Source organism: Pelecanus crispus, chromosome 1 (assembly GCF_030463565.1).
Source record: "Pelecanus crispus isolate bPelCri1 chromosome 1, bPelCri1.pri, whole genome shotgun sequence".
NCBI classification, from domain to species: domain Eukaryota; kingdom Metazoa; phylum Chordata; class Aves; order Pelecaniformes; family Pelecanidae; genus Pelecanus; species Pelecanus crispus.
Genome location: NC_134643.1, coordinates 9,796,030 through 9,810,774, shown reverse-complemented (window position 1 = coordinate 9,810,774; position 14,745 = coordinate 9,796,030). Strand labels below are relative to the sequence as shown.

Sequence of the window (14,745 nt, the reverse complement as noted above, 5' to 3'; positions counted from 1 at the left end):
CTTTTCAGTTCCATCACAGCTCTCCAAATTAAGATTTATGTGCCATTTTGTATCTGTTGTTGCTTTTTTTTCCCCATACAGGGATATAGGTGGATAAGTTTGGATAGGAAACTGTATCCCTCAAGCCAAACTGAAAGGTTTATAAAGTTGCTAATAAAAGTTTGGGTCAGGGCCTAAATATCAATCATCTGCTCATTGTCTTTTTAAACGAGCTCAGGCATTTTCCCAACCACTCCCAGCAGGTCTCTGCCACTATTTTAAACTAAGATTTCAGTGAATATTTTTTTCCTGTGTTGACCTCAATAATTTCTTTCTCTCCCCCTCCTTACCTGCCAAATGCATCCATCAGGATTTTGCCAAAGGCTATCTGCTTTTGAAGTTGAGAGGAATTCACTAATCATGAGTGTCAAATCCACAATAAATGCCATCACCATATGGTATATGCTGCTATTGGGAATTATCTCAAAAGACCTAGCTGTGAAAAGTCTGGCTATATGTTAGGGGGTTTTTATTGCTGACTTTCATAACTCATGTCAGGTCTTTCAGTTTCTGTATTCATTGGCTTAAGTGAGTGCAACTGTTTCCTGAATTTATAAAAATGTTGTCAAGATCCCTTGATCTCTCTTCCTCTGTCTCTCTCACACAAATGCATTCAAACGCATATATACACAAGGGAATACCATACACAGTGGCATACAAATCTAGCAAAAGAGAAGTTTGTAAACAAATAGTATGTCATTATGCTTACTCAATAAATTCCTGTGTATGTGTTAAACTCATGATAAACATATCATAACCACTGATGAAGTCTTTACAGCCTCCTGTCCCATCACACCATCCTGAATGTAATTCTGTAATGCATAGGAAGACCCAAGTTTGAAAAACTGAGAGCAGAATTAGCTCCCATAAGGACAGGGTGCTGACATAACTGAAAAATAACAAACCGGAGAGCATTTGCTTTAGCTAAAGAAGACAATATCAAAATTATGTATCTCTGTGCCTTGTAAAAACTGTGGAAGTGTGCTGTACATTCAAAGCAACAAGAAATATACCTTCTTTAAGAACTTGTCCAATAAAGAATCAAAAAATACATCTGTGTTTAAACCCTTCAGCCTGTAACATTCTCAACAAGAAGTACACGTAAGGTTAAGAAAGTCCTCAGAAAAACATGCTTTTCTGATCCAAAGAGGTAAGAAGAAAGAAAACATTTCAAGAGTTTCACATACCAAATTAGTGATAGAGGAAAAAAATATTACAAAAATAAAGTGTCAGTGCCATTTGAAACTCTTGGGGCAGCTCTCTTGACTTGCCCTAATCCTCTAGAAAGGTGTGAATGTCCTCCATGTCCCGTGTCACACCCACCAGCCACATGGGAACATCTCCAATGGGCCTCACGGCATTTCAAGTAGCACTAGAAGCCTATGTTTAGGCAATGACTCCCCCCTTAATTTATGTACGGTATATTAATATCCTCTAGGAGCAAACTGAAATAATAATTTAAAAACCCAGGTATATTTCAGAAACATGTACCCCTCCACCCAAAAAAGAGAATTTGATACTGTCCCGAGGCAGAATTCATCCATCTTTAAGGCTTCTGCCACATGTTTCTGGGAACCATAGGGACAACTGCATTTCTTTTTCCTGATTAATAATACAAATGAACTGCTGGCAACATCACATCAAAACAAAAGTGGCAGAATCAGAAAAACTGCTGAAAAGTTTACCTTTATAGGAAAGCTTAAGTCTTGGGATATTTTGTTTTGACGTTCCAGTGACTGGAAGGAACAGCATTGCTAAAGATAACAAGCTGCAGGCATGTGGTACTTGGGAAGCTCTCATTCTGCTCTCTTCTTCTGTATCTTCTTTTGCACTATGGGGAAATATCTCCCCACTTTTCAAACAATCCAAATTTAATCTGGAAGCAAAAAGAAAACATTTGTAGACTTTTTGCATTACTATATAAATAATAATTCTGAAAGCAAGCTAGACCTATCTTTAAAGAGTAGCTCATTTAACACATTTACTACAAAAGTATTTTTTCCTCCAGTATAAAACAAAATATAGTAAATCTGTTTCTTTAATGTTAATCTTACACACTTTGAGCTTGGAAAGATATGCAAACTTTTCAAACACCAATGTCTAACATTGTTAAAGTTTAAGCACAAATTAAATTAATGCAATATCCATAAAAAGAACACTTGACATTCAAAAGTGACCATGCAACTCATTAGTTCATACCGCTCCATTGGATATCTTAATGTTTTATAACTCTCTCTTTATATCAGTACAACAGCTATTGTATGTTTATGCTATGACTAGAATAAACTGTAATATCTCAGATAGCATGGGCGTACAAGATGAGTTAACAGTGAGTACATACCCATCATAAACTTTCATAAATAAACTAAGAAAATTGGGTAGAGCAAGCAGTTGTGTTTAGTTTTAATAGAGAAAAAAGTCAATGCAGCTGATGGATTTAAATGTGCTTTCAGTATGATATTTCCAGCAGAATAACTGCCTCAATTCACCCACCAAAATGTCCTACAAACTTTAATGAGTGGTTCATGCTGAGGTCAATAGGCTGATACAGGACTTTGTTAGCACAGTGTGCAACTAAGCCAGCTTTGCAACACTTTTCACTTAATAACAGTCATTCATATTCCATAAATCTTAAAGTGTTTTACAAATGAAAGTAATTATCACTGTCCTTATTTTCCCTATGAAAAAACAGAATCATAAAAGTACAGTGAACTTACTTTCTCAAGGTCACTCTGCCACCCCAGTAGCTGAACAGAAAGCAGCAACAGTTCTCCTGGTGTCCTGTTTGTACCACTTATAAGGGATCCCCTTTTCCCAATAACTCCACTTTTGCATATGAAATTATTTGAAATGACATCCTGAGTTCTCAAGGCAGAATTTCATAGTTAGAAATCACAGAGGACAGAGCATGAAAATATCTGTGAGACCAGATCCTTTCCCCTGCAAGTGCATGATACCAGAGGTCAAGGGAGATAGTTAGTGAAATGACAAATGTCACCGTTTGAGTAATGCTGTAAATCAAGGAGTAAGGAAATGTTATGGTTAGTAGTGAGATTAATGGCTCATGACTTGCCATGAAAATTCTTTTCTGAAAGGTACTAAAACCACCTGATTAAAAGAGCAATCCTAGTGCCCACATCAGCCAGCACTTGCAGAGACATCAAGGGAAAGACTCCTTGTGAGCCCATGAGCGATGCAGCACAGCTTTTGGCCCCAGAGCCACTCCACAGGTCTGGCACTTAAGCTAGCTTCAGCACCGGTGCCAGAGCACCTCTGTGAGCTGTGGAGGCATCCAGAGTCAATTTAGCACCTCATGATGCAGGCAGTACACCCTTCCTGGCATGAAGGGACTGGAAAGAGGACCCCTTCAGTTCTCTCTGCCAGAGGAAACCTCTCTCAGATGAAGCTGAGGCTTTCTGAGCCTCCAGACCTTCTGCCAATAGCAAAAAACAAGGGAGTATGCAGGAAGGGTGTGACGGCGAAAGAGAGAGAAGGAAATGATTTGTAAAACGCCCGAAGCATCCTTCCTATCGCAGAACATTGACCTTCTTTCTTCTCAATCCCTTTCTCAATGCTCACATTTGGTGTCTGAATGCGCTACTTTTGGCCAAGTGCCATTACATATTCATGAGATGACATGGAAAGAAAACAAAACAAACATGAAATCCCTCTGGTTCATCTTTCCCTTCCCTTTACTAGAGTATAGGATCCTGAGAGAAGGCCCTTGCTTCTTCCATGCCGGTACACCTATTTGTGGTTGGACTATGACAGACTGCTGTTCACTAGACTATCACAAGGTTATACCACCTTAAAGAAAGCTATTTTCGGGGGAAGAAGGGGAAAAGAAGGGGAGGGAAGAGGAGGAGGACTATATTAAGACAAGAGACATCAGCCCTGTTCATCTTCAGCAGGATGATAGAGAGAAACCATACTTCAAAGAAGCAATTGAGAGGGAGACAGTCTCACTGCAAATATGCTGAGAAGTCATGGCTTGAGGGTTTGAGTCTTAGCCAACAGGGATCTCACCAGAGAATCTGGGGCTCATTTGCTTGAGGCAAAGTGCAGTGAAGAATCAAGACTAAATTTGTTGCTTATAGAAAAAAATAGTTGCCTGAACACACTGTCATTAGCTTAATTGCAGACTGAGGACCAGCACCAACCTTTGCCTTTTGGCCATACCCCACAACTTTATTTTTTCATGTAGGGTTCTTTTGCTAATGGAAACCTTCCTTTTTCTTTTTTCTGGTGTTGTTTTGGTTTTTTTTTTTCCTTCCTCCTTTTATTTGAGTAATGTCTGTGAAAAACCATTTGCTTTAATTCCTGACACAAGGAGGTTAGTTTACACTGGAGGCAGCTGCTCTGTGAGCTCAGGCCAACCCTGTCTTGTTCTAGTTTCATTGCAATCTGGCCAGATTGTCACATATATTTTTAGTTTATGATGATCTCCTAATACAATTCCAGCTTCTACACAGAGTCCTTCCAGCAGGCTAATGACTACCTCAGGTTAATGAACTTCAGACCAACTAACTGGCTATTAATCTTCAGAAAATATCCTTCCTCTCTGTAACATATGCAATGTCAATCAGTGTCCCGTGCTTAAAAGAGCCATAGTCACGCCGCTCAGAAGTAATCAGACCCATGAATAGAAATAACATATAAAACCTAAAAGTAAATCTAACTCCCTCATTCTTTCCTCCCATCAAAAGTAAGAAGAGTTTGTCAGAGGAGGAAAAATTGTTTCCTTTAGTTCTTCAATACTTCTGCTAAGCACCAACACGCTCTAAAACTTCCTCATCATGAACAGACCCAAAATAAATGAGGAAAAAGAGTTTGAAAAGAAAAATGCTGAGGCTAAAGCTGCTTTCCCACTTTGGCTTCAGCTAGGAAATATCTGCAATGTGTTAATTATCACCTGTGAGACCAACTGGGGAAGGAAGCTATGCATACACCTCGCTGAAATAGGGGTATTTCCAGTGAAATAAAGGAACTATTATTTGCCCCACGTCGGGGTGGGAGGCGTGATGCTGAAGAGGGGCCAAGGAGCCTGGCTCCATCCTGCTAGGACCTCCCTGTGGGGCTCATAAATTCATAATGGGCTGTAGGTTAAAACTGCCAAAAGACAAAATGTTGATCTGCTGGTGTCCTGCCATCTTGCCAGAGAGGCGTAACTGGCACTTGCGTGATGTCACATCCCTGAAATGAGGTGTCACCTCCCTGCAATTGGTCAGATTTAGTGGAGCCTATAAAACATATTGCTCCGAAGCTACTGTCTGAAACAGGAAAACCTGGAGCCAATTTACTAAGCATAATTTATTCCAGGCCCTTTGTTGCAATAAACAGAGCTCTTCAGCCTTCTCAAACACACAGACAGTAGGGAGCTCTGTGCTTATGGGAGGTTTTTTCAGATTGTTCAGCTCAAACCTATCTAAATGCAAAATCTTGCATTCACATATACTGTGTAGGTTTCCGACTTCTCCTGGCGTCATAAAGTCCAGAGCTGAAAGGACTGTGACCCATCTGTAGACACATGAACAGTAGTTCATGTAACTCTCAGTTTAATTCCATAACAAAGACGTATATGGAATTGGAGGATAATTTAAGACCTGTCTCCAGTACTAGTTTTCCAAGACCATTTTAAAATTCTGAATTTTGTACTCCAATAAAGTGGACAATGAAAACAGCCTGCAGCAAACACAGAAAAAGCAATTAACCAAATGGTATGGCTCGGTTATACTGAATCCAATAGCAATGTTACAAATTGCAAGTAACTACTGAAAATCTAGAGCAAACTTTGAGTTGGCTCATGTTGATTAGAATTAGAAAGCTAGAATAGAAAAATGTCTCATAGTCACTATGGACTTATAAATATGCTGAGTAAGTTACCGAGGCCATTTAGTCTCAATATATAAACTATTATCTCTGATGCCCAAGTTATTCTTTCGTCTCCTCAGCTATCCTTGTCTGAGATCTTAGGGGTTTATTTTATTTTTCCATGGAGTGAGAAGATGGTAAAAGATGTCCCTTGCAAACATCAACCAAACAGCATGTTTAGCCTGTTAGATGAACATATTGCTTTAAAGGATTTAAAACTAATTAGCTGCAAAAAGAAGCAGAAAGTACCCCACCTGCAATGCAAATGTATTGAAAGGTACATTATCTGTTTACTCATATTGTACACATACTTTATATATATGCATACAAATTTAAAGCACATTAACTGCAAATATACAGATATTCTAATGCATTTACTTGTAGCTGTCTCATCTATAAGTTATCACACATATTCCAAGAGGAAAATTACTGTGATTGTCTACTCTGTGGTTCAAAACTGTACTATAATCATGATCTGGATATCAGATATTCTCTGTTAGTAAGAGATAAAACTACAACCATAAATGAGTCAGATTAATAACTCATAAGATAAAATAGACTAAAACCAAATTTATACCTCCAGACTTACTTAACATACTTAACTTATTTTTTAAATAACAAAGATGACATTCATTCAGAGCATAATGAAACTATGTTCTTGTACCTCTTAGATAGAGGGTCTGTTGATATATTATTTGGCAGAGGAGGCTTTTCTCTTCATTGTGAAATCTCAGTTTAAAGCTAACTCCATCCAAGAACTGGTAAACAGTATTATTCATCGCTATTCTTCCATTTATTAAGTAGCTTTTGTGCTGTTTATAGTGCAGCACATGTTCTCTTCCAGGATTCTGAAAAATACTTCTTTTTACAAAAACCCCAGATCAGTATTACATCACTTCCCAACACTAGCAAAAATTACTGAACAAAAAGAAAATGGTACAAACAAAAAAATTATGTGAGCCTACAGTAGGTGATTTTTTTGTTTTGTTTTATTTTGCTTAAATGATTGGGTTTAGTATATCTGGTGTAGAAAAAATTTTGCCATAAACCAGACCTTGCTATTGTTAAATATCCAGATGAATAGTAAAGATTGATATGATGTATAACCCAGCTTACAATGAGTTTTACAAAGCTTTACAGGGTTTACCTTTACTGAGCTCCTCACAGGATTTATACCCTATCCATTCATCATCACTAATTTGGAAGGCAAGAAAAATCTCTGCTCTAATTCTCACTTGAGAAGAGCCAAGTAGAGCAAAGAAAAATGAAGGGACTGAGAGACAAGGAGGATGCAACTGAGGGAACAGAGAGTCAGCAAAAATCTGGTTTTATTGCAGAGAACCATCAGATAATAAATAAAGCTCTCCAATGGATAGAAAATAAGGATTACATTGGATTTTTTATTCATTAAGATAAACTCAAGCTAAAGTAAAAATGGGGACAAAGGAAGTAAAACATGAGAGAAGAAGAATGCAGGAACTCATTTGGTTTATTTTTTATAGTTTTGTGCACCTTTCTGAAGCTAGTCTACTGATAGAAGCATTTACAAAAGGCATGTAGTCTGTTGGGAGATAAATACTGGTAAGAATGGGTAACCTTTCTAGAGTGCTCTGTGTCACACTGCTATGAAAAGCTTATCTGACCATGAAATTTACTATCGTGCACTTTAAAATTATACACATAGGAAATGAGCACTTTATCCTCAAAAGATACTAGGATATTTTTCAGGTCAGTGTCAGTGGGGTCAGGATTACACCCAAAGGTTTCACGTAGACGTGGAAGAAATCCTTTCAGAATGTGACAGATAGACAGCCGTGCACACAGACATGTTATATATCCCTAGAAACAGTGATTCTGAGAAGTTTTATCTTTGGCATTATATCTTTTGGACACATAATGCATAAATCCAGGACTGATGACAAAACAAATGCTACTCTCTAACCCTAATTCTTTGTATATTGTGTCTCCTTAAAAAAAGAAAAATAGAATCAGACCTATAGTTTAACGCTCTATAGCCTGTTTCTCAAGCACAATGTCTATTGTCCGAGAAAAAGGATGGGATGGAAAGCAACTTGTCATCTGATAATGATACTGCAAAGAGGAGATAGGCAGATGAATAAAATGTTCCACCAGTCAGATGTCCAACTGATATCTTCCACACATAAATATGCTTTTCACTCTAAAGTTAGATGCATATGCATCTCAGATGGATCTTTTCTTTTTTGTTTTTTCTTTTTTATGGTGGCAGGAACTGTGACTTCAGATATTATGCTGTAAAAACAGCTTCCCATAGATTCTTTATTGAGAATGACATGAGAACACCCTACATGTCTGATCACTAAAAAAAAAAAAAAAAAAAAGAAAAAACACAAGCCAAAAAGAAAGCAGTGTATGGCACAATTTAGCAACACAAAAGAATCAAAAGGAACCCTAAGCCAAACCTCAGTGTTACATTATTTTAAGTACATCATGTTTCCCTAGCAGATAAAAAAGACTTCTCAAGCTATGAAAAGTGATTCTAAGATGGGTTTTGTAACTTTGGTATCCAAGAAAAGAAAAAGGCAGTAGGATGAAAACTCCTAGAGACATTTATGAAAAGGTAGACTAGATGAAAACTGCTTCCTGCCAAATACCGTGACGTCTGAAGGTTTTCAAAGAGAGCCAGAGAATTTTCCTCTAAAATGTCTGTCACCACTTGCAGCACTTGGGGTGTCTTGGCTCAGCTCTGGATAAAGTAGACAGGGAGAGAATGCATGCAGAAAACTTTGCCTGTGGAACAGCCTTGGCCTGCTGTTGAGAAAACACTGAAAAGCCAGAAAAGTGTCATGATGGCCATCAGAGAAAAGAAATGCTCATTTTGGGGAGACCTGCCTGAATGTTTAAACACTAACAGATTGCATTTGTCCTGCTAAAACCTGAATTAACCCCAGGCAGCACTGTCAAGCCAGCTAAACCACTGACCCTGCAAGTACCATTCTTTTGCTGGAAGGAATATATAAGCTACAATGGCCAACTCAAAGGAAGGATTACAGTCTCTTTTTCACCTCCAGGAATTCTTGCCAGTGTTTTGCTATGGAAAAACTGTTCTCTGCACCTCCTTTCATAGGAGACCTTCCAATATCTGTAGGGGTGGAGCATGAGTCCTCTAGCAGTGACAATTCTATTACCAGAGGTCTGGACTGGCTGGTATTTCTCGGGTCACTAGCAACTAGTGGCAATGGGGTATTTTACAGATTAGTTACTTGAATGGCGATTTTACCCTACCATGTATTTTGCATGCTTGTGAAAAACCCAGCTTGATGGGAAGATAGTGTAGCACTTTAGTGAAATTTGTCATGAACCAAGTCCAGACTTACTTCTAGGCACGATACTGCAGCAAGGTAAATAATAGTACATACTGTGAAAGCATATGGCTAGTGACCTGTCTGCATGGATATATCTATAGATGCAAGTAGGTAGGGCTCTTCTGTCCTTGATCCAAGTAATCCAGACCTAAGACAGCTCCTACTGTTGTATGGCTCTATTGATTGCATACCCTACAACTATATATTACACATTTCAGCTATACGTGCAGCAGAGACACCACCAGCCAGCCAACTCTGTGTGCAGGCACAAATATCTTGGTTCTGCCTGCAGCTACCCATCCATACAATCATAATACAGCAGACCCCACTAAAAAAAAAAAAAAAACGAACCAGAAAAATACCAAAACAAAACCTCCCCAAAACTGAAAGAAATAAAGGAAAAAAGATTTACATTTACAAATATATTTATAATGCTAATCTCATTTCACAGCAAATATTTTATTGTGTTGAAATTTGTAGCTAGATTTATCTGATGTAAGTGGAAATGTATTTCCAACTAGTTTGGAATTTTGCTTGAACGCTTGTAGGTACTCACAGATTTCCCAGCTGTATCTAAAAGCTGCCTATGGGACTCTCAGAGAAAACTAGAATGTTACAAATATTAAGGACAAGCAACCGCATGTTGTAGTTGGCATCTTAATACAATTTACCATTTTTTGAATTATTTCTCTTGTACTAATCCTGATAGGATGTTTCATTAACTGCCAGTATTACTTAGTTCATTGTCAGCTGTGTAAAAGTCTGATCTGATAGTTTTCAAAAGGATTCAGGCTAATACAGTTTAGTGACGGTTAAAAAAATGTGCACTTCATACAGCAGCTGGGCTTTGATCAAATGTTCTCTCTGTATATCCAATGGCATATTTTTGTAGAATTCCTTTCATCGACGTATGGCCTCATTATTTGATGAACTGTCAGTGAACTCTGTACAGCACAGTCTGTGGGCTTTAATATATAAACTACAGTGTAGGGAGAGACATGCCGGAAGGATTTTAATTTACACTTCCAACAAATTTTTATTTAATAATTCATGACTATACACTTGAACTCTATTGGAGGAGGGTTTTTAAATCCATTGTCCAACTAATTTTGGATCAACTTTTTTTGCGGCCAATGTGTAAATTGATATACATGTGAACGTGTACACTGCAGTGCAGTGATCTGTGTTGGCACATTAACCCAGTTATTTTACTGTTAGGATGAATAAATTTGCTTTCTTCCTAGTTTTTTTAAATGTTTAATTTCATTTACATTTGGAGGATATGTGACAGGAAGCCAGCAGAGCCACTATAACACATCCCATTTGTAAACTCAGACAATTCACTAACTTAATGTAGACCTATTCCTCTTGATGGGTTTCCCGCAAGTACTCATCACCACAGCACCCAAGCAGTTTAAGAGCTTTAATGCCTCTATTCTCTATTGTCTATCCTTGTCATTATGAGTTAATTTTTTTTTTTTTTTTAATGTTACCATAGGAGATGACACCACTTGCATAAGGTCACACCAGCAGTGAGGACTATTACCCACATCCCCTCGATGTCCAGGCAGTGCCTTAGTCACCCAGCCACCCTTCTCACCAGGGACTACACACTGCTGGCTGTGATTCCTGCGGTGAGATCCATGACTCACATACCACTTCTTCCAGTGTTTTACTCTTGATTTAAGCCCTTGTGCAAACTGCAGAAAATTACAAGCAATCACAGTTTCATTTTCCATAAACAAGAACTTCACAGAGCTGTGTAAGGAGTAACGTGTGGCCAGTGTGAGTTCAGATGGCAGGTTATCAAAGCTTTAACAGGTTTGTGTTCAGTGATCACCAACTGTACCATTTTCAAGGGTTAGAACATGCTGCTATTAGATGCTAAGAGAACTTTCTGCTTGTGTTGCAGCAGAAATCAATTTATATTTGGTGCAATAGAGTTGTTCTGCTGGTCTATTTTTAAGCTGCTTTGTGAAGGGTGCTAGCATGACAGTTCCTGGAATCTGAAATAGCCATACTGAAAAAGAAAACAAGAATTCAGGCATCACCACCTCCATTCAATGCAGAACTATTTCCACTTTGGTTTAAAACCACAATAACTTTCCTTTGTCTTGTGAGGACAAAGTGAGGACACAGAGTGCACAGATGAGTTAATACTTCACTGAAAAATAGAATAGCTTTTTAAACAGTTAACCAGTTAGTTACTGGGGAGTTGCCATAACCAGAAGATTAATACAAAAAAGGTAGGATGTAAACCACCACCTCTAATTTCCTTTTCCCCAGTAGGCACCTGTCCCGTAAGATAATGAGGCAATCTTGATCTTGAGGGAATTCTGAGGCTTCATTCTCTACAAGGATGGTCAACACTGGAACAGGGGCTCAGTGAAGTTGTGGATTCTCCATCTTTGCAGACATTTGAAACTTGACTGGACATAGCTCTGAGCAATCTGATCCAAAGCTGAAGTTATCCACCCTTTGAGCTGCAAATGAGACCATATGACCTCCTGATGTCCCTTCCAGCCTAAATTTTTCTATTAGTTCTTTTAACAGCTAATGGACAGAGGAATAACTGAACTAGATTATACATTGAAGGTCTTCAGCAACATCCAACACCTTTCCACTGATCAACTTGAGGCTCTGTCAGCCATCAGATGGCTTTTCCTACTCTCTAGTGATCACCCTTATCTTTCCAAGGACTCTTCTGATAAGGGTAATGCCTACCTGATCTGCTCACAAATCAACTCCTTTATTACTGAAATCTGACTGAAATCAAGAATGCTTTCCTTTTATAAAACTGTCCAAAACCTGCAGTAATTCAAGAGCTGATTCACAAGCAGATCATAAATCCCTGTATCAAGAATAGCAATGTGTGCATAGGACAAGTAAAGTAAACAGAGAAAAGGTACAGACACTGCATTAGTTATATAACTTAACCCAATATCTTAAGGCTGCCAGGTATTGTTCATCCACACTGTCCTGGTTTGCCCATCCCATGAGAACCAAACACAGAATGGAGCATCAAAATTATTGACACAGTATTTCAAATAATGCTTTTGTTGCACTGATGAAACAAGAAGGGGATTTCTTCCAGGATTCCCCTACTGGAGCTAGAAGAGGAAGCTGGGTGAGAAATACCACTGGATGGACTGCTAACACACAAACCAAGCCAATGAGTTCTGCTCACCCGGAAGACAAAATATCAGCTGTGTGTTCCAGACTGACCTCTATTTTCTGTCCACATTAGCAACTCCTTCCTGACAGTCTATTGTCTTCCAGTTGGATCAAGAAGTGGAAGCCACTGCAGTTACTACATTAAATGCTTCTCAAGGTTGTGGGGAGAAAAATTACTAGAAAGGGTTTGGCCTCCATGCTGGCTTAGCTAGAAAAGGGATGTGGTGGAGAAGATTAAGTTGTGTTTCCATAGCCATGGTTGAGCAGGTGGCAAACATCCCCCACAGGTGTTTGTTCTACAGAGGATCCCACTCCCTGCTAAAACAGGCACTCCCCAAAGAGACCAGGGCTTGAAGATATCCAGGAGTCTTCATGTCAGATGAGCCATATGCAAGTTTATGAAACCCCTTGGGATCATCATAATTAACTATCTTCCTTGAGCTATTCCCCATCAGGCTTTAGTGCTTTTAAACCATTGATCCCTCGAATTAAAAGGTAGATTTCTCTTTTCACAGCTGTGACTCAACACAGGGAGGAATTCAGAGACATCTGAAAACAAAGCCAGGCAGAATTTAAAACAAAATCCTTCAATGACAGATTTAGAGAGTGATGGCTGCAGCTGGAGCTTACAAATATAACAACTAACTAAATGAGCATGCATTATAAAAAAGCCTTACATGGTCAGACCCTGTGAAGAGCAGTTTCTTCACAAGGAACCAGAAAAACAGAACTACTAGGAATAAATACTTAGTAAAACTAGTTATTGGCTCTTTAAAAGGAACCTTGGTCTATGGATCCTTCAGCAAACTACATGGAAACTACCTCTAAAATGAAGAGATAGGTGATAACCTGTTAGACAAATTAATCCTTGATTTTTTTTTTTTTTTTTTAATTTCCAATACAAAACTGAAATTCCTGTGCCTGGAGAGGAATAAAACACTAATAAGATGTAGGTTTTTAAACTTATATTATACATTTCATACATTCAATTTAAATAATACAGTAAGTAGTACATATGTTATTAAGTCTTTGCAAAGGAAATGTATTCCTACTATTCCAGTTTCACAGCTGGGGAAGCTCATGCTAAATGTACTCAGTAGCCATCCTAGGAGGACTTGAAGTGAATAAGAAGTGGAATCACATTATATTAATTAATAGTTATTAATGCCACTATCTTAAACATGATATGCTTCTTTCGACCCAGTTGAATGGGCTACCTGACCTGGCATATCAGTTGTAAATAAACACGCACAAGTGTAAAGATGAACTTTATAAAATGCAACAAATATCCTGAAGATACTCAAGCATGGAACACAGTTACAGAGGGATAAACCTATTGAGCATCTCTACACAGTACTGCAAAAGCAAAACAACGGCTGCTGCTTCTCTCGTCTGCTCAGCTGGGGTATGTGATTTGCATTAATGGCACAGGGAATAATGTACTTGCACTCAGACCCAGGACTGACTGATGTCAAATCAAGTTCAACCATTCATATTAATGGGGATCAGCATTTGTCTGAGGAATGGAAGTCTCTTAGACCTTCAGGTCATGAATTGACAAGCTATCGAACATTTTTTCTGTTGTGCTGGCCATCCTCCATCCTCAATGAGATCAGCTGTCTAGACCCTTAGTCCTACTACAGCTGCTTTGTGCTCCTCCTGAGGCGCAGAAAGAGCTCATTGATAATTCTTTCTGCGTAATGTGCAATGCAGGGTGAGGTCTCACAACTCCCTTTCTAGGGCACACAGAATAGTCACATTTCTCCATAACCCAGGAAAAACATAGACACCTACATGTAAACTGTGAGTTTTGTTATGCTGGAGATCTGTGACTGACTAAGACATAAGTGCCATTAATGACAAAAAAAAGCACCCACTGAAAGCATCATCTAAAAAGGACAAAGATGACTAACAATTTGTACCAAGAAAATTATTGCTAAACCGCTATCATCTCACACCACTAATAAACTGAGAGGAGGGAAAAAGCAGTTTTTCTTTCAGATGTACTTTCTGGAAAAATACCTTCTCACAGCATTTTTTCTTGACAGGTTGCAGAGTATCTATAAGCTCGTGGGTTGTAATCACTTTAATAATCAGCAAGCAGTTATTTCAGACGGCTGATACAAGTCTGTGGCAGATATAATCTGCCAAAAAATTAAAATATGCAAAGAAAAACACTGCAGCAAATTTTGTTCTTCTTAATATTAAACGTCAATTTTGGGAGTAAGGACAGTTATCCTTTTCACCATCATCATTAATACTCATCATATTAAGAACAACAATAACACCACCAATAAACATATTTTTTAAAAAAAAA

The 14,745-nt window shown here is 38.4% G+C and overlaps 1 protein-coding gene across 1 annotated transcript in view; it reads right to left on the bottom strand.

Moving 5' to 3' along the window:
• SEMA3D (semaphorin 3D) overlaps positions 1 to 14,484 on the bottom strand; it is a 111,739-nt gene extending 97,255 nt beyond the window's left edge. Inside the window, exons 1-2 of the mRNA XM_075728101.1 lie at positions 14,451 to 14,484; positions 1,725 to 1,915 (exon numbers count right to left, since the gene is read on the bottom strand). Of these exons, the coding sequence (XP_075584216.1) occupies positions 1,725 to 1,839 (115 nt within the window). The 5' untranslated portion in view covers positions 1,840 to 1,915; positions 14,451 to 14,484. The remainder of the gene's footprint in view (positions 1 to 1,724; positions 1,916 to 14,450) is intronic.
• Between the last annotated feature and the right edge of the window lie 261 nt (positions 14,485 to 14,745).